Below are 24326 nucleotides of genomic sequence, written 5' to 3' on the forward strand. Positions count from 1 at the left end.
GAGACATGGCAGAGCCCGTGGCTCAAACTTGCAGCAGTCCTATATAGGTTCTTAGGCAATATAGGTTTATCACAAAGATAGTAGACATCACCTCGCAGGCTTGCTCCTTTAGTGAGCCACAGCTGCTTCTCAGCTGGAGGTGAGTGTGACTGCATGTCTGCTAACACATCATGTGTGATGGGCGTAGTTTGCTCCTGTGACGCCAGAACATGAACCCCATGTGTTCCAAGGGCCGCTTCCTTTGCAATTTTATCTGCAAAGGCGTTGCCTAGTACAATGGGGTCAGTGCCACGTGTGTGTGCTGCACATTTACAAACCGCAACTTTACTAGGCAGTAAGACTGCTTTCAACAGGGCCTGCAACAATGTCGCATGCTCCACAGGTTTACCTGTTGATGTTGTCATGCCTCGTCTTGACCACTGAGCGGCAAAGAAATGAAGTGTAGCATATGCATACTGACTGTCAGTATATATAGTCACTGCCTCCTGTCTCTTCTGCGCCTGTTCTAACCACAATTTAGCGGACGCCACTTGTAACTCTCTCTCCTGTTTCAATTTCCCTGTCGCACAAGCTGTTTTCACTGTCAACTGGTCTACTAACATTTGACATTGTCCTACAACCAATTTACCTTCAAAATCATATTTCTTGCGCCAATGTCCTAAATACTTTGCGCTACCGGGAGCGAATTTCACCATAAACTTCTCGTCACCCTCTGACACACTCTTGGTTGCTTGGGAACCCATAATAACAACAACAGCTGCCGACGTCACAGACCACGTGTTCTGCTCCGCACACACTCACACAACAACAACAACAACAAAAAATATCCTCACACACAAACAACAAAAATTAGGCCTATTGTCTCAACGCAGTCTCACACAGTGACTGCGTGCTTTGTCGCACACAGTGGCAAAGACTTACATAGCAGTGATCACGCGCTTTATCGCACACAGTGATAAAGACTTTCAACGCAACCTCACACAGTGGATGCGCGCTTTGCTGCACACAGCGGCAAAGAATAGTCGCACACAGTGACTACACGCTTTATCGCACACAGTGATAAAGACTTTCAACGCAACCTCACACAGTGGATGCGCGCTTTGCTGCACACAGCGGCAAAGAATAGTCGCACACAGTGACTACACGCTTTGTCGCACACAGTGATAAAGACTTTACAACTCAGCCTCACACAGTGGCTTAGATTTTTCACATACCTACTTGGTGTTGCTTATTGCGAGTAGCATCAGTCCCGAATCCCGTCAATCGTCATCCATCGAGGAGAAAAAACAGACGGCTAATCCACCGGCTCGATGACGAATTCTCACGCCTCGGGACTTTGCTGCAGGACCTCTATAAGTCCTGGCTGACGTCAGTCTGTCGGCGTGTCTCTTTTCCCCTCGGTGAATGTCGACTCCAGGGATCCGGCTCTCGAAGGACCAATTAATGATAGGTTTGTAGTTTGAACCTATCCACTGGAACGTTAAGGACAATCTGCTACGCAGCAAAAAGCAAGACACAAGGCACCAAAGTTCTCTGGTTTACTCATGCATGAGGGAGACCTGGCTGGAGCCAAGCGTCGTTCCACCACTTGACCACCATCAGACTCTCAGCCAGGCTCCCCATAGCACTCCTTTTATTGTGGTTACATGAATATGCATAGGGTCATTAACATATAGCATCTCACATAGGTATACATGTGATACATGTGAACAAAGAATACTGTGTGTGTGTGTGTGTGTGTGTGTGTGTGTGTGTGTGTGTGTGTGTGTGTGTGTGTGTGGTACTGCTGATCAAAGGGTCATATAACATCCTTGGTCAGGAAGAGGGTAGACCCCCCTTCACCCTAGATGGTTCACCCTAGATAACATGGTGAGGAAGTCCAGCAGTTCATCTAAACAAAAAGCACTTAGACTAGAACAGACGTAGCTACGTTAATCCTGCCATAAAACAATAAGAGAAGGTACGACCTCTCTCGTGCTCCCAGGATGTGGGTGTGCATTCTAGTGTGGAATACACACCAAGCCCCTGCAGCCTGCTAAAGATCACACATCCTATCACTACACAATTGATTATACACCTCTAAGAATATATGGTTAAATATTTCCTAATACAAATGACAATAATAAAATCTAAACCCATCAGAAAGCGAGAGTTAAAACACTGAACAGTGTCCACTGAGCTTCTCATGCTATTCTCATGCTCAAAGAAGTTTAACAGGAAGGACGACTCGTCCATCAGGCGTCCAGCTGTCCGTGACCGTGTCCACAGCAGAGTGTGACCGAGGCTTCATGCTAACACGCACACATGAAGCTAATACCACCACGAGCAGCTGCTCAGTGGATTTGGAGGACAAATGTCTGCAGCTTCTCACAGGCAGTATGCAGAATGTGGATCTCCACAAAGACTGTGGAGAGCTCGTCCCACACTCTAAATCCAAACTTGTCTCCACAAAACTTCTCACACGTTCCCGTCACAAGTGTCTTCTAAGTGAAGCTACCAGGTTCAGGTCCAGCTTGTTTATCTGGAGCTGCAGGAGATGATCCATCCTCACAAAGCAACACAGCAGATATGCAAACACACAACACAACCAAAGGATTCTCTCTGCATGTCTGTGGCTGATGCTGCTGGAACGAAGCTGTTTGAAACCTTGTTGTTCTGCACTTTGGGACCAGAAGAGGAAACTGAAGCTCTGTGCAGAGGGTCCAATGGAAGCAGCCAAGCGCTGTAAGTGTCTGCTGTACAGGGATGCTGGTTCAGCTGTGGCTCAGTTTCACAGTGTGACTCAATAAAAGCAGCAGGAAATCAAAGCTTGATGCTTTCATCAGTGTGGAAATATGAAAGTTTCCTGTGACAGACGCTGGAGCTCTTTCACTCTCAGCTTCACAGTTTCAGCTTCAAACTTCTTCCAACATGTTTCTAACACGGCCACATTCCACCTTAATGGAGCTGATATCTTGTGCATCAGCACATTTTCTAAAGGCAGCGATCACATCTTTAGTTTTGGATGTTTAACTGCAGATTGTTTATGTGTTTATAGCACATTAATTACAGCAGCAGCGTTGACCACAGTGCTGTACAAGAATCCAAAATAACGATTAAAATAACTCCTAATATTAATATCGCACATCAAATATCAAATAACTCTCATGCTGTATTAAAAGCCAGTGAATACAAATGTGTTTTCAGAGCAGATTTACAGAGACTGACAGCAGGAGCTGGGGCTGTTCGATAGAACGATGTATATATGATGACCATATGAAAACGTCTATCGTTTCATATCACGCTCTTTGTTTCCTGCTTATGTGTTTGTGTTTTCCAGATAAAGCTTTCAAAATAAATCTGAAGATCCTGTTGAGAGTTTTCAAAATAAACACAATACATTACTGCGGTCGCTCGTTTATCGAGTTACGTTCTAAAAATAAGTCTCAGAATGAAGTAGCAGCTTTATGTTTTACAAGTATTATAGAAGTTTTAAGGCAGTTAAACCCTCACTGCACACTTTATACACTTTTCTCAGACAGGCATGAACATTTTCACACTTTTCTCTCTTGTTTAAACAAAGTTCAAACCTTCATAGAAAAATAAGTTCATTATTAAAGAATGAAAGCAAAGTGTTTCTGAAATGTGTCAAATCAGCCTTTTGCTGGCATTAAATGAGCTTCTGTGTGAGGAGCACTCGTCCATGGCCTGGGCTCCTCGCTGTCAGGTAAAGTTTCATAAAGCTTTTGAGTTTTTCTGCAGATAATGTTGGTGTCCAGCACGATGTTCTTTTTCCTGCGGTCACTGAGCCACAAAGCCAAAGCTGACTCCATCCTTACGATGTTCTTGTTGTGGACAGTTACAACCTTTTTGCCTCCTTGTTGAAACTATGATGGTCAGCATCTTCCTCTGCCTTTGGCTGCTACCACAGGTGCAAAACGTCTCGTCATCATTGTTGTTTGTTGGGACAAAACGTACAAACATACAGTGCAGCACTGCAGAGTCACACTGCTGTAAATTTGAACACATTCTGTACTGTACAGGAGACACGGCACGAGATTGGCTGACAATGGTCTACAGCCAATCAGGACGCAGAACACAATGTGCTGTAAAAAACAAAAACATGCAAAATTGCACAAAAAAGATCAGCGAAACAGCGAGGCCGCCAAAGGTGAACTGTGTTACAGCGAGGGACCAGCGTATATGTGGTTGTTGGGACGATAAATGTCTTTGAGCTTGTGTCAGAAGACGAGCTGCAGCTTTCTGGACCAGCTGCAGTCTTGCCAGGCAGGTCCCACTAACTCCAACATATAAGGAGTTACAATAATCCAGCTGGGACGTCATGAAAACGTGGATCGCCCGTTCAAGGTTTTTAAAAGATATAAATGATCTCACCTTAGATAAAAGCCTCAGTTTGAAGAAAGACCGCTGTACAACTGAGCTCAGCTGTTTTTCAAATTGCCGTCAAATATAAGCCCCAAATGTAATAATGCGATTTAATAAAAGAGCTGAACCAGTCTAATAGAGCGCCCTTGATGCCGCCATGCTCCAATGGTGAGGTCAAGATGCTGTGGTCAAGGCAGCGGTCAGATCCAAAAGCACAGCTGAGTCTCCTGATCAGTGGCTGATAAAAGATCATTAAGAACTTTTCAAAGTGCAGTTTCAGTGCTGTGAAGAGCTTTAAAACCAGACTGAAACCTTTACAACAGATTGCAGCTGAACAAATATAATCTTTTACAAAATCTTCGACAGGAAGGGAAGCTTTGAAATAGGCCTGAAGTTTGAGCAGACAGAGGATCCAGATCAGGTTTTTAGTACAGGCTGTACAACAGCATGTTTAAAACAGGCTGTACAACACCTGAACTAAGACTGCTGTTAAAAATCGCTAAGATGTCGGAACCAACAACCTTTAAAATCTTTTTAAACACGTGTTGGAACAACATCATTTGGACAAGATGTCTTTATAGCATCACATCGTTCCTCCACCTGATCAAACCACACAGGCTCAAACTGATCAAAAACAGCTGAGCAGGTGAATATTTTAGCCCCGGTGCGATCTCGGGCGAGAGTATCGATGATGGCCAAAGGGCAGCGTCCAGCTCTACGGCCGCTGAAGAGCAGACTCAACAGACGCGCGTGATGTGGATCCTACTGCTCTAAAACTGGAGCTTCTTCAATCCATTAAAGAGGACATTAGTACGCTGTTAAAAGAAGAACTCAGAAATGCATTGAAAGAAGATTTTGACAATATAAGGGCTGACGTGCAAGGACTGAGAAATGAGATCGCTAACAGCATGGCGGCGACGTGCGGCGAAGTTGATGGAGTAAAGGTTAGAGTGAAAGAAGCTGAGGATGGGCTGTCAATGTGGAGCGATGAGGTGACCACCCTGCAGTCTACAGTAGAGAGTATGAAGGAGGAGCTGTCTGACCTGAAGGATAAATGTGATGAAGGCAGGAAGCGGAGAGCTAACATCCACATCATAGGGATCCCAGAGGGCCTGGACTCGAGCTCCTCCACGGCCGTATCCGTGCTACTACGTGAAGTGCTGGGTATGGATAAAGACGTTATTGTCGACCGCTCACACAGGAGCCCTATCCTGAGAAAGCCAGCTGGTAACCCGCACGCCGTCATAGCCGAGCGTCACTACTACCAGGATTGTGTGGCTACGCCGTGCCAGGGCCCAAGCCCCGCTTGAGTTTAACGGACAACCTATTGCAATATTACGACTGGGCGATATGACCCAAAGTTCATATCTCGATATTCTTTAGCTGGATGGCGATATACGATATATATCTCGATATTTTTAAAGCCAGAAAGTTCGAACAAAAAGAGAGTTCTTAGTCAAAGCTGTGTCCCAAATCTCACACAGGCACATTTATTAACATACAGCGTAGATGTACATGAAACAGTTACTCAGGAATAAATGATCAGCATTTATTAAATAATAATGCTCCATAAATAAAAGAAAACAATGTTGTGTTTGTGCATAACAAAAAGCTCACAATCGTGCAGTCAAAATGTAAACAGACGCTGAGCATAATAACAAGCAGCTGCTCTGTTCCCAGGTTCTACTGCGTGACTGACAGCCTGGAGTTTGAAACCCTCTTTGTAACCGTGTCTCTTACAGGTGCCATTTATGGTCCTTATACACACTCAATACAGTAATATTACGTTGAAGCAGAGTACGTATCACTCCGCGAGGCTCCTCGTAGCTGTAATGCTCCAACAATCCATCAAGCGGTGCGGCCTCGTAGCTGAGCAAAGTCGTACCAAAACATCTTTTGAAAGGTTTCTGAGCGCCGTGTAGCACATAAAATCGGTTCGAGGTCAGTAAGCACAACCAGAATTCATCCATAAGCCGCACTGTCGATTTATGAGAAAATTACAGGATTTTAAGTGCAGAAAATATAGTTTATGGTTTTCATTTGATCTTAGCAAATATCTACGCCTCTAATTGGGATGACCACAGATTTTTCACTAATGTCTTTGCGCGGCTCCCCAATATGTCATCACACAATATCATCTTTGAGGGAGACCTAAACTGCTCATTATCTGCTATGGACCACAGTTCACACAAAAGTACACTTAGTCCAAAGTCAGCATGCGTCATTCAGAGCTTTCTTGATCATTATGGGCTGGCTGATGTATGGAGATTTCATAATCCTGCTTCACATCAATACTCTTTTTTTCTAATGTCCATAAAACATATATTTGTATAGAAAAACGTCTCCCTTTAGTTACAGAATGTGATTATAAGACTCTGGTGATTTCTCCTCTTGCTTTTTCAATGTGTATTCCTGATGCCTGCTCCAACTATCAGCCATGGAGATTCAACTCAGTGTTGTTAGCAGATGAAGAGTTTGTCAGTTACAAAAGGTCTCAAAGACATTTTTTTTCTATCAATCAGACCCCAGAGATGTCATCATCAGTCATTTGGGAATCTCTAAAAGCATCTGAGAGGCCAAATAATTTCATTTTGTGCCAAACAAAGTGCAACACTGAAAGAACATCATCCATAAATATTGAGTAAGAACTGGACTCTCATACAGCGAGACTCAAATGCCTTTAAACATCAGCTTATCCTGCTGATCCAAGTCCAACACTGAGTTTGTAAAAACATGTTTGTCAATCATTTTGTTTGGTTTCTGAGGAAAAAGATTCAATAACTTGCTGCTAATACACAACATTTCATCATATTTCCTCATAACCCTCTTTTGTCTGACCATTTGATCCCATTTGAATTTGCAATAAAGGATCCACAGAGTTTGGTGACAATAATGACAGTAGATGTTTGTGTGAAAGTGCTGGAAGCAAATGAGTGTGTGATGTTCGTTCAGTGTTGCACTTTGTAGACGCTCCCTGAGCACTGGTCTCACAGCCAGCTGCACATAGAGACCAGTGTTGTTAGTCCAGGTCAGAAGATGACTTGTTGGAATGAAAGTGAGCTTGTAGTTTGTCTGCTTTAATAATGTGACTGGAAAAAGGTGTTGGACTTCAAATATGTCCATTTCTGTCACACTTCACCTTTAAAAGTGAAGCCATGTGGTTCCTGGAAGGAAAAACACGACTTTTTCAAGTCTTTGTCCTGTTTTTATGAGAAATGTACGACTTTAATGTGAAACATTCAGAGTTTTTTCTCTTGTTGTGTTTGTTTGAAGCTGCTTCCTGTTGGCTTCAGCTGTTTGGAGTTTCCATTTTCTAAACTTCTACATTCTGAAGCTTCTTCAGCTCTGAACAGATGATGAAACACTGAATGATTTCAAGCTCTTTGTCTAATAAACTTACATCTTTCGTTCTTTATACAGATTGTGGAGCTGTGGTTTGTCAGAGATCAGCTGTGATTATCTGGCAGCAGCACTGAAGTCCAACCCCTCCCATCTGAGAGAGCTGGACCTGAGTAATGACTCCTCTTCTTCAACTAAGAACAACAAGCTGCAGGATCCAGGAGTGAAGCATCTGTGTGGTTTCCTGGAGAGCCCAGGATGTAAACTTAAAACTCTGAGGTCAGTCAGCATGTTTTAGTTGTGCTGAGATGAATATGATGTGAAAGTTGTGCTGACACTAAACTGCAGACATCAGGCTGATATTATACTGATCCACACTGAGGATCTTCATGGTAAAGTCTGTTTTCTTCTTCTCTGGTTTAGTCCATTGACTGCAGCAGAACAATGTTCACATTTCAAACCTTCAAAGAAGAAGAAAAATCCTCCAGTGGAAAATTCACTGTGAAACTCTCAAACTCTTCATTGCACCTTAAAGTCTGTCTGACACTGAAATCCAAAGCAAAATGTGCGTTTGCTTTACAGACAGCAGTCCAACACAAACATACACACATCATCCAAAACACAGTCCAACATCCAAATCTCCTCCACTGCCAGCATGAATGATGGGAAAGAGAAGGAGGAACACTCTGACATTCAGGGTTAGAATGAGTTTCATCAAGCAGACTGTGAAGATCAAAGCTGCATTAGAAAGCTTACATGAATGAATGAGTGGACAGAAGTGGACAGAGATCATCTGAAGCACTTCAAAGGCTTTAAATCAGCACATTTCTCTTTATTCTTTATCAACTCTGTTAGTTTCTCTCAGTTTTCTGTGGAATGAAGCTAACAGCAGGCTAATAAGATGCTGACCAATAGGTTTCTATTAAAGGTTGTAATTTGTATATGAAAAAGTGCTTTGGCTCAGCAGGGATCAGCTTACAGGTAGAATACAGCTGCTGGATGGGATTAGCATGTCATAGCTATCTACCAAACTGCTAACTGGGGGATTTCAGGCCATCTATGGATCATATTTGCTAACTGTTTATTCAGCTTAGGCTCACAGGGCTGCAGCCTGTGCCCTAGCTGTCATAGGGCAAGAGGCGTGGTCCACCTGCACAGGTGAGCAGTCCATCACAGGGCCAACAGAGAGCGACAGAGAAGCACTCCCTCACATCCACACCTACAGCCAATGTAGAAGCACCAATGAACCTAAGCAGCATTTCATTTGACTGTGGGGGAACATCCAACCTCCACAGAAAGGCCCAGCTGACCAACAAGCTTCAACCTACAACCTTCTTGCTCTAAGGCACTAGTGCTAACCACTTTCCCCATTTCAGCCCAAATCCTGCATCTTCCTGTTTCTGACTCCAGGCCAGCTCCACTAACACTTTCTCATCAGACACTGCCACCTAGTGGAGGAAGTCTTAGTTCCATTTGAAGCTTCAGATTACAGTTAGTTCCTTTACAAAGAGGTGGAGGTGGTGGGGCTACAGCACCATCATCACTGAGTGCCATAGGACACTTAACCTTTGTTTCCATATGCTGGGAACTTCCTGTTGTTCCAAGGAGGACTGGAAAATGTGTGAAAATCTCCCAGTCAGTTCCTCACAGCACACTTCAATCATTTCCCTCCCACAGCATCAGGACCAGGGCTTTTTCTCTCTTTGGTCCCACTAAGAGATTTCCACACAAACACCTCATCAGTGGGACTCTCAGAGCTACCAGCCCTTTGCTACAATCACAAAGCTCTTCATTGAAATCAATGATATCAAAGCTGGAATCAAATGAGTCCAAGTCTTCTGCTGATTCAGCATCACATTCATCTTTGCTCCTTGTTCTGCATCCCCACCATGGACTTCATTCCTTTCCAAGCCAGCCTTGAGTGTCCTTTATTCAGCTCATCCTCTGCTTTACTTTTACACCTGATTTTAGCTGCTTTATCTCTCTTTCAACAAGTTTCTGTGCCTCAATCTTTTTCTTCTCTCCCTCATAACAAGACAGCTTCTTCTGCCTGAGAACATGTTGGAGTGATTTACTAATCCAGGGCTGCTTATTGGGGAAAATACTTCCTGTTTCCAAAGTAATCCCCATTTTTCCCAGAAAGAAATGTCAGTAGAAATCGATGATCTAAGTGAGAACATAAGCCTTTAAAAAGTCCCAGTGGGTGCAGTCAAAGCAGTCCCTCAGTCCCAGTATAGAGTCTTTGGTCCAGACTGGAACAACTGTGTGCCCAGTTTGAGCTCTCTTCAGTGCTGTGACCTGACAGACCCAGAGGGGCCATCACATCACATTTAGAAGCTCCCCTGATGGAGCCACAACACATGTCCAATACTTAGTCTGTCTTGTTGGACCAACTGGAAGAAATGATTCAAGGACTTAGTCACAGAACAGAGATTCAAATCTCCAAAATCCAACTGGCTGCATCAGGACATGTAGTCTGAAACTCTGCACAGTTTCCTGTTTGAAGCTGCTTCCTGTTGGCTTCAGCTGTTTGGAGTTTCCATTTTCTAAACTTCTACATTCTGAACCTTCTTCAGCTCTGAACAGATGATGAAACACTGAATGATTTCAAGCACTTTGTCTAATAAACTTACATCTTTCATTCTTTATACAGATTGGAGAGCTGTGGTTTGTCAGAGATCAGCTGTGATTATCTGGCAGCAGCACTGAAGTCCAACCCCTCCCATCTGAGAGAGCTGGAGCTGAGCTGGAACGAGCTGCAGGATTCAGGAGTGAAGCATCTGTGTGGTTTCCTGGAGAGTCCAGGATGTGGACTTGAAACTCTGAGGTCAGTCAGCATGTTTTAGTTGTGCTGAGATGAATATGATGTGAAAGTTGTGCTGACACTAAACTGCAGACATCAGGCTGATATTATACTGATCCACACTGAGGATCTTCATGGTAAAGTCTGTTTTCTTCTTCTCTGGTTTAGTCCATTGACTGCAGCAGAACAATGTTCACATTTCAAACAGTGAGACTCAACGTATGGCCCGCGGCCCACACGCGGCCTGCCCACCTTTCCTGATTCAGAGAGAGGGGACCCTGATTAACTGTGTAGCTTCTTCCTCACAGTTCTAAGTATCAGACACAACAATGAATAATCCACAGCTGACTGTCTTTAGCAGGTCAAAGGTCACGGCACACAGCAGACAGTGGGAAATATTATAACTCTGATCATTTATCAGCACATATCCATATGTATAAAAACAAAGCTGACACTGTGAGACTTGATCAGAGGTGTGATCATCACAGCAGAGGCCTTTGTGTCAAAGTCACTGAGGATCAAACAGAAACACATGAAGCAGATTTTCCTGTTCTGGCTTTTTATAGCAGATAACCTTCAAAATATTCTGCAGTCCATCAAAAACTGAAGCAAACCATGAATCAACATGTGAACATGAGCTGATGCTGCTGAAGGGAAGCAAAGTTACAGAGGTTTGATTACAGACACAGCTGAGAGTTTGTAATCTGTCATCATTTTAAAAGGTTTAAATTTCTTCAGTATTGAACAGCAGAAATGAGGCTTTGTTTTGGGAGGCCGACAGCAGTGAACACAACAGCAGACTGGTGCGTAATAAGCAGTGAATAATGCAGGAAACAGATTTTTGAAGGTAAACTGTTCTTGAAGTACACTGAGAGAGAGAGAGCTGTGCAGGAAGTAAACGTCAAAGTCAGAGAGAATTCATGACGATGTTCATCAAACGTAAAGCGTAGTTTGGATCTTCTTCTGCTGCTGGTTCACTCAGTTTTGGTTGGAGACAGATGAAACCTGCAGCTTCAGGATCTGTGAGCTGTCCACTTTCAGCCCCGACGGCGTGTCCGTGTACGTGCCGTCGAGTGAACGATCCACGCTCTGTGTTTCCATCTTTGTGTGTTTAGCTGCTCTCATTTACTGTTTTATCTGTTTGCTTGTTGTTGAAATACTTTTGGGAGCTTTAACCTGAGATTCTGGCAAAATACATTTATATTAAACATCGATTCAGGATTGAATGAATCAACATCGCTTTATTCAAATTAAAACCATTTAAATAGGAAAATCCATTTTTTTAGCCGCACGTTTTGAGTGTTTCCTTTACATGTGTGTGTTCCTTCTTTTTTCCTTCAGGAACACACACATGTAAAGGAAGCACTCAAAACGTGCGGCTATCCTAAATGGGCGTTTTTAAAGTCAGCAAAGAGGCACAGAAAAGAAGACCAGACACCAGCGAGGGAGGATAAGAAGGACAGACGCAACAACATTGTCATCCCCTATGTAGCCGGTGTATCAGAAAAACTCAGGAGAGTTTTCTCCAAGCATGACATCCCAGTGTATTTCAGACCCAGCAACACACTCAGACAGAAACTGGTTCACCCGAAAGACAAAACACAAACTTAACAATGTGGTGTATGCTGTACAGTGCAGCGTGGAATGCTCAGACCTCTACATTGGAGAGACCAAACAGCCACTTCACAAGCGCAGGGCACAACACAGAAGAGCCACCTCCACAGGACAAGACTCAGCAGTCCATCTGCATCTTAAGGATAAAGGACACTCTTTCGAGGATGCCAATGTTCACATTTTGGACAGAGAGGACAGATGGTTTGAAAGAGGAGTGAAAGAAGCCATCTATGTCCACTGTGAGCGACCATCTTTGAACAGAGGCGGGGTTTACGACACCAACTCTCTGCCATCTATAATCCAGTTTTGAGATCCCTTCCCAGACGCCTTAACGCCCACTCACATCCTGGGCCATCTGACCTCAGGAATTCGCATGACAAGGTGGGGCCAGGTTTCACAATGAACACACCCGAAACTCTTGCTGATTGGGTCCCATACCCAGTTTCACACCTTGGCTCAGGTGATTAGAGGATCATCAGGGGGTCCTTTTGTCCCTTGGTGGGGGGTCACTCCCACTAGGTTTATATCTGGGACTCTCCACCATTTGACCTTAGAACTGAAGAAGCTTCTCGGATGAGAGGTGAAACGTCTTCAAGTAACTTAAAGAAGTCCAGACGCTTTTCTTTGCAAGCTCCTTTGACTACGATGACCTGGATGACTGAGAACCTTCACAGACATTGAGTAATAACTGGACTCTCATACAGCGAGACTCAAATGCCTTTAACCCTTTACAGCCGATCGGAGCGGGAACGCTCTGTTTTGCGTAACTATTTTTAAATCCCAGTAGCACTGCAACCACGTAAGCTAGCGCAAAAAATTTTTTTGCATATGAAACTGGAGGAGTTGTACTTACATCTCATGCCATCAGCTTGTCCTCGGTCACGGTTTCCTTCCACATAAAGCTTTGCAAAACTGCATAAAAAGCGCTTGCAGGAACAAAAACATAATATTACAGAAACACGCTTTACCGATTCGATCAGCTGTTCATAACACTTCCTACGTTGGAACAGACGTCAGCGCGAACATTTGCATTTCCGCCATTACCTGCCCGAAACCGGAAGTGACGTCATTTTCGCGGAAATGTAGTCTTTTTTACTATCAGGTCATCAGGGCCTATACTGGTCTTTTTAAAAGTTATCTTTGACTTTATGACTTTCTGTGTCGTTTCTGGGATGCTTAGGACTCATATTGCACTGCTGGAAATAGTTTATTTTGATGCATATGCTGCTTTTTTGCAAATTTGCATTCTAATATTTATTTTCGTTTTTCCTGCAGTGTATAAAAATTGGTGTATTTCAAAAATAAAACTATGAAGACACTCAAAATAAATTTCCTGTGGTGGGAAACTATTTTGTGCAACTTTTTTGTATTTACAGTTTTGAGGGATAAGCCTCTTAAATTTCTCTAACTACAAATATATGTTAAAAAAGCAAAAACAATTTTCAATTTTTTTGTAGTTTAGTGCACTTTTTTGCAATTTATGTAATTACTATGCACTTAATGAATACATATTATTAAAATCTGGGCTATAATGGTTGTATTGATGTATAGCAACTTGAAATGCTCCAGAAAATGGCTCCACAGCATGTAAAAATATAAAAAAGCTCTGGCAGACTTGGTTCTATGGTAGGCCTTAAAGGGTTAAACATCAGCTTATCCTGCTGATCCAAGTCCAACACTGAGTTTGTAAAAACATGTTTGTCAATCATTTTGTTTGGTTTCTGAGGAAAAAGATTCAATAACTTGCTGCTAATACACAACATTTCATCATATTTCCTCATAACCCTCTTTTGTCTGACCATTTGATCCCATTTGAATTTGCAATAAAGGATCCACAGAGTTTGGTGACAATAATGACAGTAGATGTTTGTGTGAAAGTGCTGGAAGCAAATGAGTGTGTGATGTTCTTTCAGTGTTGCACTTTGTAGACGCTCCCTGAGCACTGGTCTCACAGCCAGCTGCACATAGAGACCAGTGTTGTTAGTCCAGGTCAGAAGATGACTTGTTGGAATGAAAATGAGCTTGTAGTTTGTCTGCTTTAATAATGTGACTGGAAAAAGGTGTTGGACTTCAAATATGTCCATTTCTGTCACACTTCACCTTTAAAAGTGAAGCCATGTGGTTCCTGGAAGGAAAAACACGACTTTTTCAAGTCTTTGTCCTGTTTTTATGAGAAATGTACGACTTTAATGTGAAACATTCAGAGTTTTTTCTCTTGTTGTGTTTGTTTGAAGCTGCTTCCTGTTGGCTTCAGCTGTTTGGAGTTTCCATTTTCTAAACTTCTACATTCTGAACCTTCTTCAGCTCTGAACAGATGATGAAACACTGAATGATTTCAAGCACTTTGTCTAATAAACTTACATCTTTCATTCTTTATACAGATTGAAGGACTGTGGTTTGTCAGAGATCAGCTGTGATTATCTGGCAGCAGCACTGAAGTCCAACCCCTCCCATCTGAGACAGCTGGACCTGAGCTCCAACAACAAGCTGCAGGATTCAGGAGTGAAGCATCTGTGTGGTTTCCTGGAGAGTCCAGGATGTGGACTTGAAACTCTGAGGTCAGTCAGCATGTTTTAGTTGTGCTGAGATGAATATGATGTGAAAGTTGTGCTGACACTAAACTGCAGACATCAGGCTGATATTATACTGATCCACACTGAGGATCTTCATGGTAAAGTCTGTTTTCTTCTTCTCTGGCTAGGCTTAGTACACCATTAATCAGTTGTGTTTTACCATTGCTCTCTGCAGGGTTGATGTCAAGACTTTTAAATCTTCCATAGACAAAACCAGTGAGTACTGAGACTCTGTGTCACATTCATCACTATTTCATCAACAGCATATCACATGAAAGCTCGTTTGTGCTTATTTAATTCTGCAAAAATCTATAAATTATGGGGGTTTTTAAGGATGTGTTTTTAGGTACTGGTTTTGGTCAAAATATTTTAATACTTTTTAAAATCTTTTTAGTGAGTGAGAAGGCTGCAGCTGAAGAAGATGGTGGGTCCTTAAGGAAGAAAGAGAAATCCCTCACAAACAGTTTGTATTTGATCAGAAAACCACTAAAAAACTAATATGATTGTAAACAGCACCAGTTAGAGTTCCAGGAAATCCTTAATTATTCGATGTTTGTCTCTCATCAGGTTACTCTGAGGTCAGACTGAATCCAGACTCATTAGACACAGAGCTATATTTGTCTAAAGATGACATAAAGCACATTAAGGTGAGAGAAAAGCATGTGGATCTGATTGTCTTGTGATACAAAAAAGAGGCCTTCAGCACAGAAATTTGTCAGGCGTGTTAAAGCACAGGGCAGACAACCAGTCAGGTTTAAGATTCTGTGTCATTGTCAGTATGTTACTCGCAGTTTTGAAAGTGTGTACAGATAACACCTGATGTGTACTCTGTGTGCCTAGGGGCACACGCCACTAGCTGTGTGGTCCATCTATGTTTCTACCCTCACATATGGCCACGAGCTGTGGGTAATGACTGAAAGAATGAGGTTGCGAATACAAGCGGCAGAAATGAGCTTCCTCCGAAGGGTGGCTGGCCTCTCCCTTAGAGATAGGGTGAGAGGTTTAGCCATCTGGGAGGGGCTCAGAGTAGAGCCGCTGCTCCTCCACATCGAAAGGAGCCAGCTGAGGTGGTTTGGGCATCTGACAAGGATGCCCCCTGGGCGCATCATGGGTGAGGTGTTTGGGCATGTCCCACCGGGAGGAGGCCCCGGGGCAGACCCAGGACACGCTAGAGAGATTATATCTCTCGGCTGGCCTGGGAACGCCTTGGTGTTCCCCCGGATAAGCTGGAGGAGGTGGCTGGGGAGAGGGAGGTCTGGGCCTCTTTGCTTAGGCTGCTGCCCCTGCGGCCCCGGATAAAGCGGAAGAAAATGGATGGATGATGGATGGATGGGTGTACTCTGTATAGTTTGTTCTCCGTTTACTTGTTTATTGCGGCTTTAAACAGCTGATGTATTTCCTCTCTGAATTCCAGCCTCCATCAAGCTTCACCCCTCAAGTACAAACTGAATCCACACACATCTCCTACAGGTGCTTCTAAATTCACATTAGGTTGATAACATGTATTTAATGATGTGACAAGATGCGTGATACAGCTGGAGGTGATCAGACCTCAGCTCATACAGGCTGGTTGGAGTGCTTCAGCCCTTCTGTGTCCTACAGGTTCAGGTGTGCTGGTCCAGGTGTGTTCCAGTGTACTCTGACCAGACTAGTGTTTGTTATGGCTCAGGAGGCAGAGCTGTTGTACAGGACTGTCCAATGGGATGAGAGCCTCCTTCAATCAGCTGGAAAAACAGCTGCAGGGCCGCTGTTTAACATCACATGCTCTGTGGATGCAGTCTGGGAGCTCCACCTGCCACACTGTGAAACAAAGGAGGGTGAGCACTGTGCTGTGAAACATCTGTGTTACTGTGTGGTGCTCAGCTAATATGAACTGTTCTTTATCATACAAATAACCACAATGCAGTTTATTTATAATTCAATTCAATTCAATTTTATTTATATAGCGCCAAATCACAACATAAGTCGCCTCAAGGCGCTTCATAGATACAGAGAAAAACCCAACAATCATATGACCCCCTATGAGCAAGCACTTTGGCGACAGTGGGAAGGAAAAACTCCCTTTTAACAGGAAGAAACCTCCGGCAGAACCAGGCTCAGGGAGGGGCGGGGCCATCTGCTGCGACCGGTTGGGGTGAGAGAAGGAAGACAGGATAAAGACATGCTGTGGAAGAGAGACAGAGATTAATAACAGATATGATTCAATGCAGAGAGGTCTGTTAATACATAGTGAGTGAGAAAGGTGACTGGAAAGGAAAAACTCAATGCATCATGGGAATCCCCGGCAGTCCACACCTATTGCAGCATAACTAAGGGAGGATTCAGGGTCACCTGGTCCAGCCCTAACTATATGCTTTAGCAAAAAGGAAAGTTTTAAGCCTAATCTTAAAAGTAGAGATAGTGTCTGTCTCCTGAATCCAAACTGGAAGCTGGTTCCACAGAAGAGGGGCCTGAAAACTGAAGGCTCTCCCTCCCATTCTACTTTTAAATACTCTAGGAACAACAAGTAGGCCTGCAGAGCGAGAGCGAAGTGCTCTAATAGGGTGATATGGTACTACAAGGTCATTAAGATAAGATGGGGCCTGATTATTTAAGACCTTGTATGTGAGGAGCAGGATTTTGAATTCAATTCTGGATTTAACAGGAAGCCAATGAAGGGAAGCCAAAACAGGGGAAATATGCTCTCTCTTTCTAGTCCCTGTCAGGACTCTTGCTGCAGCATTTTGAATTAGTTGAAGGCTTTTCTGCGAGTTTTTTGGACATCCTGATAATAATGAATTACAGTAGTCCAGCCTGGAAGTAATAAATGAATGAACTAGTTTTTCAGCGTCACTCTGAGATAGGATATTTCTAATTTTAGAGATGTTGCGCAAATGGAAGAACGCAGTCTTACATATGTGTTTAATATGTGCATTGAAGGACATGTCCTGGTCAAAAATGACTCCAAGGTTCCTCACCGCGTTACTGGAGGCCAAGGTAATGCCATCCAGAGTAAGAATCTGGTTAGATACCATATTTCTAGGCTTTTCAGGGCCAAGTACAATAACCTCAGTTTTATCTGAATTAAGAAGCAGAAAGTTAGCGGCCATCCAGGTCTTTATGTCTTTAAGACATTCCTGCAGTTTAACTAATTGGTGTGTGTTATCTGGCTTCATGGACAGATAGAGCTGGGTGTCATCAGCATAGCAATGAAAATGTATGCTATGTCTTCTAATGATGCTGCCTAAGGGAAGCATGTATAATGTAAACAGAATTGGTCCTAGCACTGAACCCTGTGGAACTCCATAATTAACCTCAGTGTGTGAAGAGGACTCTCCATTTACATGCACAAACTGGAGTCTATTAGATAGATATGATACAAACCACTGCAGCGCAGTACCTGTAATACCTACAGCATGTTCTAATCGCTCTAATAGGATATTATGGTCAACAGTATCGAACGCTGCACTGAGGTCTAGCAGGACAAGCACAGAGATGAGTCCACTGTCAGAGGCCATAAGAAGATCATTTGTAACCTTCACTAAAGCTGTTTCTGTGCTGTGATGAGCTCTGAAACCTGACTGAAACTCTTCAAATAAACCATTCCTCTGCAGATGATCTGTTAGCTGTTTGACAACTACTCTTAAAAATGATTTTTGATATGAAAGGAAGGTTGGAGATTGGCCTATAATTAGCTAAGACTGCTGGGTCTAGAGATGGCTTTTTGAGTAAAGGTTTAACTACAGCCAGCTTGAAGGCCTGTGGTACATAGCCGATTATTAGAGATAGGTTGATCATATTTAAGATCGAAGAATTAATTAATGGCAGGACTTCTTTGAGCAGTTTTGTAGGAATGGGGTCTAAAAGACACGTTGATGGTTTGGAGGAAGTAATTATTGAAGTTAACTCAGAAAGATCAATTGGAGAAAAAGAGTCTAACTTAACATCAATGGTACTAAGAGTAGCTGTAGATAATATTACATCTGTGGGATGATTATTGGTAATTTTTTCTCTAATGATAAAAATTTTATTTGTGAAGAAGTTCATGAAGTCATTATTAGTTAACGTTAAAGGGATGGTTGGCTCAAAAGAGCTCTGACTTTTTGTCAGCCTGGCTACAGTGCTGAAGAGAAACCTGGGGTTGTTCTTATTTTCTTCAATCAGTGATGAATAGTAAGATGTTCTGGCTTTGCGGAGGGCTTTCTTATAAAGCAGCAAACTATTTCTCCAGGCTAAATGATGATCCTCTAAATTTGTGACACGCCATTTCCTCTCCAGATTACGAGTCATCTGCTTTAGGGTACGTGTTTGAGAATTATACCACGGAGTCAGGTACTTCTGATTAGAGACCTTCGTTTTCACAGGAGCTACAGTATCCAGAGTCGTACATAGTGAGGAGGTGAAATTATTAACAAGATAATCGACCTCTGTTGGGGTAGCGTTCAGATAGCTGCTTTGCTCTGTGTTGGTACAGGGCATTGGAGATGATAACAGTGGGTGGATTATATTCTTAAACTTAGTTACAGCACTTTCAGAAAGACATCTACTTTGATAAAGTCTACTCTCCACCGCTGTGTAATCAATTATTGTAAATGTTATCAGGAAATGATCAGACAGGAGAGGGTTTTCAGGAAACACTGTTAAATGTTCAGGTTCGATGCCATATGTTAAAACAAGATCTAGAGTGTGATTAAAGTGGTGGGTGGGTTCTTTTACATTTTGAGAGAAACCAATTGAGTCTAATAACAGATTAAATGCCATGTTGAGGCTGTCATTTTTAGCATCTACATGGATGTTAAAATCACCCACAATAATTATTTTATCTGAGCTCAGAACTAAATTAGATATAAAGTCTGAGAAATCAGACAGAAACTCTGTGTAAGGCCCAGGTGGACGATAGATGATAACAAGTAAGACTGGTTTCTGAGTTTCACAGCTGGGGTGGACAATGTTAAGCATCAGGCTTTCAAATGAATTACAAACCAAGAACATATATAACTGCACAAACGTGTAACATAACTGATGCCTAGTTCTGAGCTTTATGTAATGAATAATGCAAAAGTTTTGGGCTGTTCACATTTATAACAAAAAAGGATGGAGGGGAACTTGTTTGCAGGAGATGTAATCCTCAGATAAGGTGAGAAGTAAATCTGAACTCTCAGAATGAAAAGCTCTTTCCTTTCACAGCGCTGTGTGTTGATGGCCTGCTGTCTGTTGCCCACATCTCTGATGATGGGATGAGCATCTTGGAGCCGCTGGAGATCACTGCCACCCATGTGGTTGTGAAGGTTCCTCACCTCTCTGGGTGGGGCATCATCCGGTCTTTTAAGCGGCTCCTGAACATAACAGTAAATGGCCAAGTTCTGCTGTTCTTCCGACCTTCAGAGCCTGCAAGAATCAATGTGTTTCTACTCCAGGAAAATATCCCATTGTCAGAGGTAAATAGTTTCATCATCTTCACTCTGTGGTCCTCTCAGAATCCAAATGATTCTCAGCAGCTTTCTGATAATAAACTAAAGTTATGTACAGGTTTACTGGTCACTCCACTCTGATTACCTGAGACAAAGAGTCAGGCTCCATTTAACTTTTCTTACCCACATTGTTGACCAATCACTGCTCTTCTTTATTCACTCCCAGTAATGACCCTAAGCTGTGAACATTTGATGTTTGTGACCCATAATGTCAGATCTGACACTTCACTGATAAAAATAAAATCATGGAGCTTTTTTTCCTCTGCAAAGCTATTCTATCTCAAGAATGATTGTTTTTGATTCATACTGACACATGATATTCTACACCTGATATGTTTAAATGAGCTCTACAGGTGAATAGACTTATTAACGTTACCAGCATAATAAACTGTCCTGTCACTGCAGGTGTCTGCCCAACAACACGATGATGCTGAATACCTCCAGACCCCTGCTGACTGTCTTTTCAGCTTCGGTCAAAGGTACAGTGTCCACTGTGAGCCTGAGAGCAGGATAATACAGCCGAAGGTGAGTCAGCAGTTAGAAACTATATGCTGCTGAAACGAAATGAAAGTCCTGGATAACCCACTCGTCATGAAAATGGCACCTTTCTGTTGTTGTTTAGCAAACACAGTTTCGCTCAAAGTCTGGCCCAAATTACCATCCAACATTTCAAGTTTTCCTGAATACAAATTCAGGGTTTGTGAGTCTGATAGTCAAAGACCAAGAGGGGAATGAAATCTGGAAATCATCTGTTTGCCTGCCAGGTAAGATTCCTGCCAAATACCAGCAGAAATTACCCTACAAACTTTTTATTTTATATTTTATAAAACTTCAACTGAAATCATACTTCTCTTTTCATCCTCAGTTCAGAGTGCTGTTAAATGTCTATCTTTCTTTGTTCCTTCAGCACCAAGAACAGAAACCTTAATGAGAAATGTCCCAGATGAGTCCGGAGTCCCGGCAGACGAGAGGCTGCTCACAGTTCGCTCACAGTTTATTGACAGAGTGTCTGAACCTGTTTTAAACAAACTTCTGGATAAACTCCTGGAGCAGCATATTATCAATGATCAGGAGATGGAATCAGTCAGATCACAGCAGAGCAAAGCAGGTAAAGCACGAGATGTTATTGACACAGTGCGACGAAAAGGAAGTATAGCCACCTCACTTCTGATCGCTGCTCTCCGTGAGGAGGATCCATGCCTTTTCATAGAGCTGAACTTAAGATAAGACAGATTTCTAATAAATCTCAAAGACCACTGACAGTGTCATTATTGTGATCTTCATGTGTGTGTTGGAAACTGGACTTTAGTTCTTATTAAAACCTGGACTCTGACTAGAAGCTGAGCAGGACATTGGATGGACTGAAGCAGAGTCTGGGACCTCAGTAAGTCTCTGAGCTGCTCATTATTAGTGCACAAACCAGGAAATATGTGAAGCTCCAACCTGTAGATGCTGAACCACATCTACAGGTTGAAGAGCAACACCTCAAGTTATCTGTGACCGGCATCTGTTTCCAACAATATAACTGAAGCTGTTTTTACCTTTAATGCTGGAATAACATGTTGAATCACATGATCAGTGTTTACAATCTGATTACTGAGGTTCTCGTCTGTGCTAGCTTCTGCTCTGAGCAGCATTTTGTGTTTCTGCCTGTATAAATAAAGTTTTGCTGTTTGCTTTCTTATGCTGGAGTTTGAATTCGTGTTTTTAAACAGTTTGAGCTTCCTGTTCGTGTAACCCGTTCATGTGTTACACCCGTCATTGCGTTGTGTTCTGGCGTGAAAGTAAGAGGCAGGAGACAGCACTTGGGTCTTTGGCTCTTTACTGCACATCTGCAACACAGAAATAAGTGTCTGATCTGTGTGTGTCACGCGACTGCCAGTACACCTCTCCTCCGGCCATGCTGAAAGGAGCTGTGCCTGCAGCTTCATTAACACCACAATAATATAATAAATCTAATACAACAAATTGTTTTAAAACATTAACTTAAGCTCTCAAAAACAAAAAGCATAAAATAAATAATATGTCACTGAAAAATCATTAAAAACAACTTATAAGAACAATAAACAAAATAATTCAAAAACAAATAAACAGTCAGATAAATACAATTCAATAACCAGGACCCAATATTCTAGTGCTTATAGTTCAAACATTATACTTCAGTACAATTATATTAATAACCGCCATCTAACAGGCAATACAACACTGTACTTATAAAAACAATGAATGAAAGACTGCATCTCCAAAACATAAGAACATCTCCATACCTGCAACACAGAAATATGTGTCTGATCTGTGTGTGTCACGCGACTGCCAGTACACCTCTCCTGATGAAGGAAAAAAGAGTGCACGCTGTTAAAAAAACTGCAGTGAATACGCTCACAAGCCTCTAGCGTTCAGGCTAACTTAGCATGCTAGCATTTCAGCTGCGTTCTCAGCTAAAACTCATTAAAAACGTATATTAGCAAACTCTGTCCTCCACAAAACTTATCCCGAACGAGTCTCTTAACGACAAACAAAAATGCGGCGGTTCGGCTGTATTCACATTGCAGCTTGGGATCTGAACAAACTGAGCAATGTGGCAGTGACTTACCTCCGGCCATGCTGAAAGGAGCTGTGACCGGGGCACACATGCACGCGCCTACGTCACCACGCAGCGCGCACACACACGAACGCACACAGACTCAGATCACACAGGTAGGAGAGTGAGATGCAAAATGACATATTTAATTTAAAAAAAGGGTGTTTTGGGTGAAATTCAAAAGTATTTAACATAAATGTTACATTCGTCTGATTGACTTGATTTGCGTCTTATATAGGGATGGGTATTGATAAGATTTTAACGATTCCGATTCCATTTTCGATTCTGTTTAACGATTCGATTCTTTATCGATTCTCTTATCGATTTTTTTTTTTTTTTTTTTTTAAAGGAGAACACTAAGGTTGATTAGCTTAGAACTTTGTTTTATATCTTCTCTTTGAACAAGGTAGAAATTTAGGAGTAACATGGCCTTACAAACCCAACAGTGAGATCTTAAGAGATCCAGCCTACGGCTCTTCAATGGGGTGTCACAGGGTCCCCAGGAAAAAAAAATTGTAAATGTAAAATAATAAAATAAATATTCTTCTGTAGCAATAACAAAGTATAACATAAATTGTTCTGTAGCAATTACACAAGAATATCCAGTAATGTCCCTGCCTACAATTAAACACATTCACGTACCAAAAATCGGGGCATCTGCTGTGGCAAATGGGTGCAAGCCTTTGACCACAAACTTAGACACTGCTCGGTGACATTCGTCTATCCTGGCCTGAAAGGAGACGCTACCAGTAGACTGCAGCGAGAACTGCCAGCGAGCGCCAGCCAGACTCTGTCTGTCTGTCTCATCATGGTCACCTACATGTACAGTAATGGCAGGTCTTGTAATAAGGCAGATTGCGGTAACATAATATGCACTGTTGGTTGATTATTTACCTGCCGCATTAACGGGAGAGGACGTGCAAACGTTAGCGCTGCTGTTCGGTTGAGAGTCACGAGTCCGGAGCGGAATTAAAAACACGTGTCATCGCGTGTTTTGTGAGCAAATTCTTTTGCATATTCGTAGTGTTTCCTCCCTTAAATGAAATATCTACTTTGCAAGTTCCCCTGTTGTCATCGGTTCTCATAAAGTATAATCAAACTTTTGAGCGTTTGAGCCGCTTAGGCGCCGTGTTTCCTGCCAGGTAAATGACGCTCCGCAACGTGGTGACGTCATTCGGGGCGACTGGAATTGATAAGGGAATCGTTTTGACTGGAGAGTCCAAACTGTCGACTGGAGACTCTGAGGTGAGTTCACTGACTGCGGCTGTTGTTGTTTTTCTATATTTCAGGTCTTTGATTGATGTTTGAAACTTTCTTTAGTTCCTAAATGTTCAGGATGTCTCTGAAGACAAATGTGAAGAAGTTTGAGTGCTTTCAGAAATGTTGTCTTAACTGAACCACAGTTTTTCTTTTTGGCTCCAAACAGAAGTGACAGACTTGAGCAGGGTTCATTTAAAGGCTGACAGAAGTGGAGTGGTGACGGGGAGATGTTTGACAGGACAGTGTTTCAGCCTCCACAGGTTCATGTTGTGCTCCATCAGTCAGTGAAGATGAAGTCAGTGCTGGTGAGGCTGTAGAGTGTGTGAGGGATGTGAATGAGG

General features: G+C 42.6%; 1 protein-coding gene across 3 annotated transcripts in view; it reads left to right on the top strand.

The window, feature by feature from the left end:
* Positions 1–24326, top strand: part of LOC147302735 (protein NLRC3-like) — a 330634-nt gene that overhangs the window by 251967 nt on the left and 54341 nt on the right. The window contains exons 12-22 of one of the 3 annotated variants that reach the window (XM_086284378.1): positions 10358–10531; positions 14503–14679; positions 14870–14910; positions 15089–15118; positions 15262–15341; positions 16109–16164; positions 16297–16511; positions 19861–20111; positions 20550–20669; positions 20767–20908; positions 21052–21828. The exons of 1 other annotated variant lie outside the window; for it this stretch is intronic. In XM_086284378.1, coding sequence (XP_086140504.1) covers positions 10358–10531; positions 14503–14679; positions 14870–14910; positions 15089–15118; positions 15262–15341; positions 16109–16164; positions 16297–16511; positions 19861–20111; positions 20550–20669; positions 20767–20908; positions 21052–21371 — 1606 coding nt within the window. In that variant the 3' untranslated portion in view covers positions 21372–21828. Of the gene's footprint in view, positions 1–7785; positions 7984–10357; positions 10532–14502; positions 14680–14869; positions 14911–15088; positions 15119–15261; positions 15342–16108; positions 16165–16296; positions 16512–19860; positions 20112–20549; positions 20670–20766; positions 20909–21051; positions 21829–24326 lie in introns of those variants that run through there. One more of the 3 variants, XM_086284379.1, reaches the window with a different exon arrangement.

Source organism: Aulonocara sp. 'chitande type north' Nkhata Bay, linkage group LG23, assembly GCF_057382095.1.
Source record: "Aulonocara sp. 'chitande type north' Nkhata Bay isolate Kocher_YH1m ecotype deep benthic linkage group LG23, A_spYH_male_GT1.1, whole genome shotgun sequence".
NCBI classification, from domain to species: domain Eukaryota; kingdom Metazoa; phylum Chordata; class Actinopteri; order Cichliformes; family Cichlidae; genus Aulonocara; species Aulonocara sp. 'chitande type north' Nkhata Bay.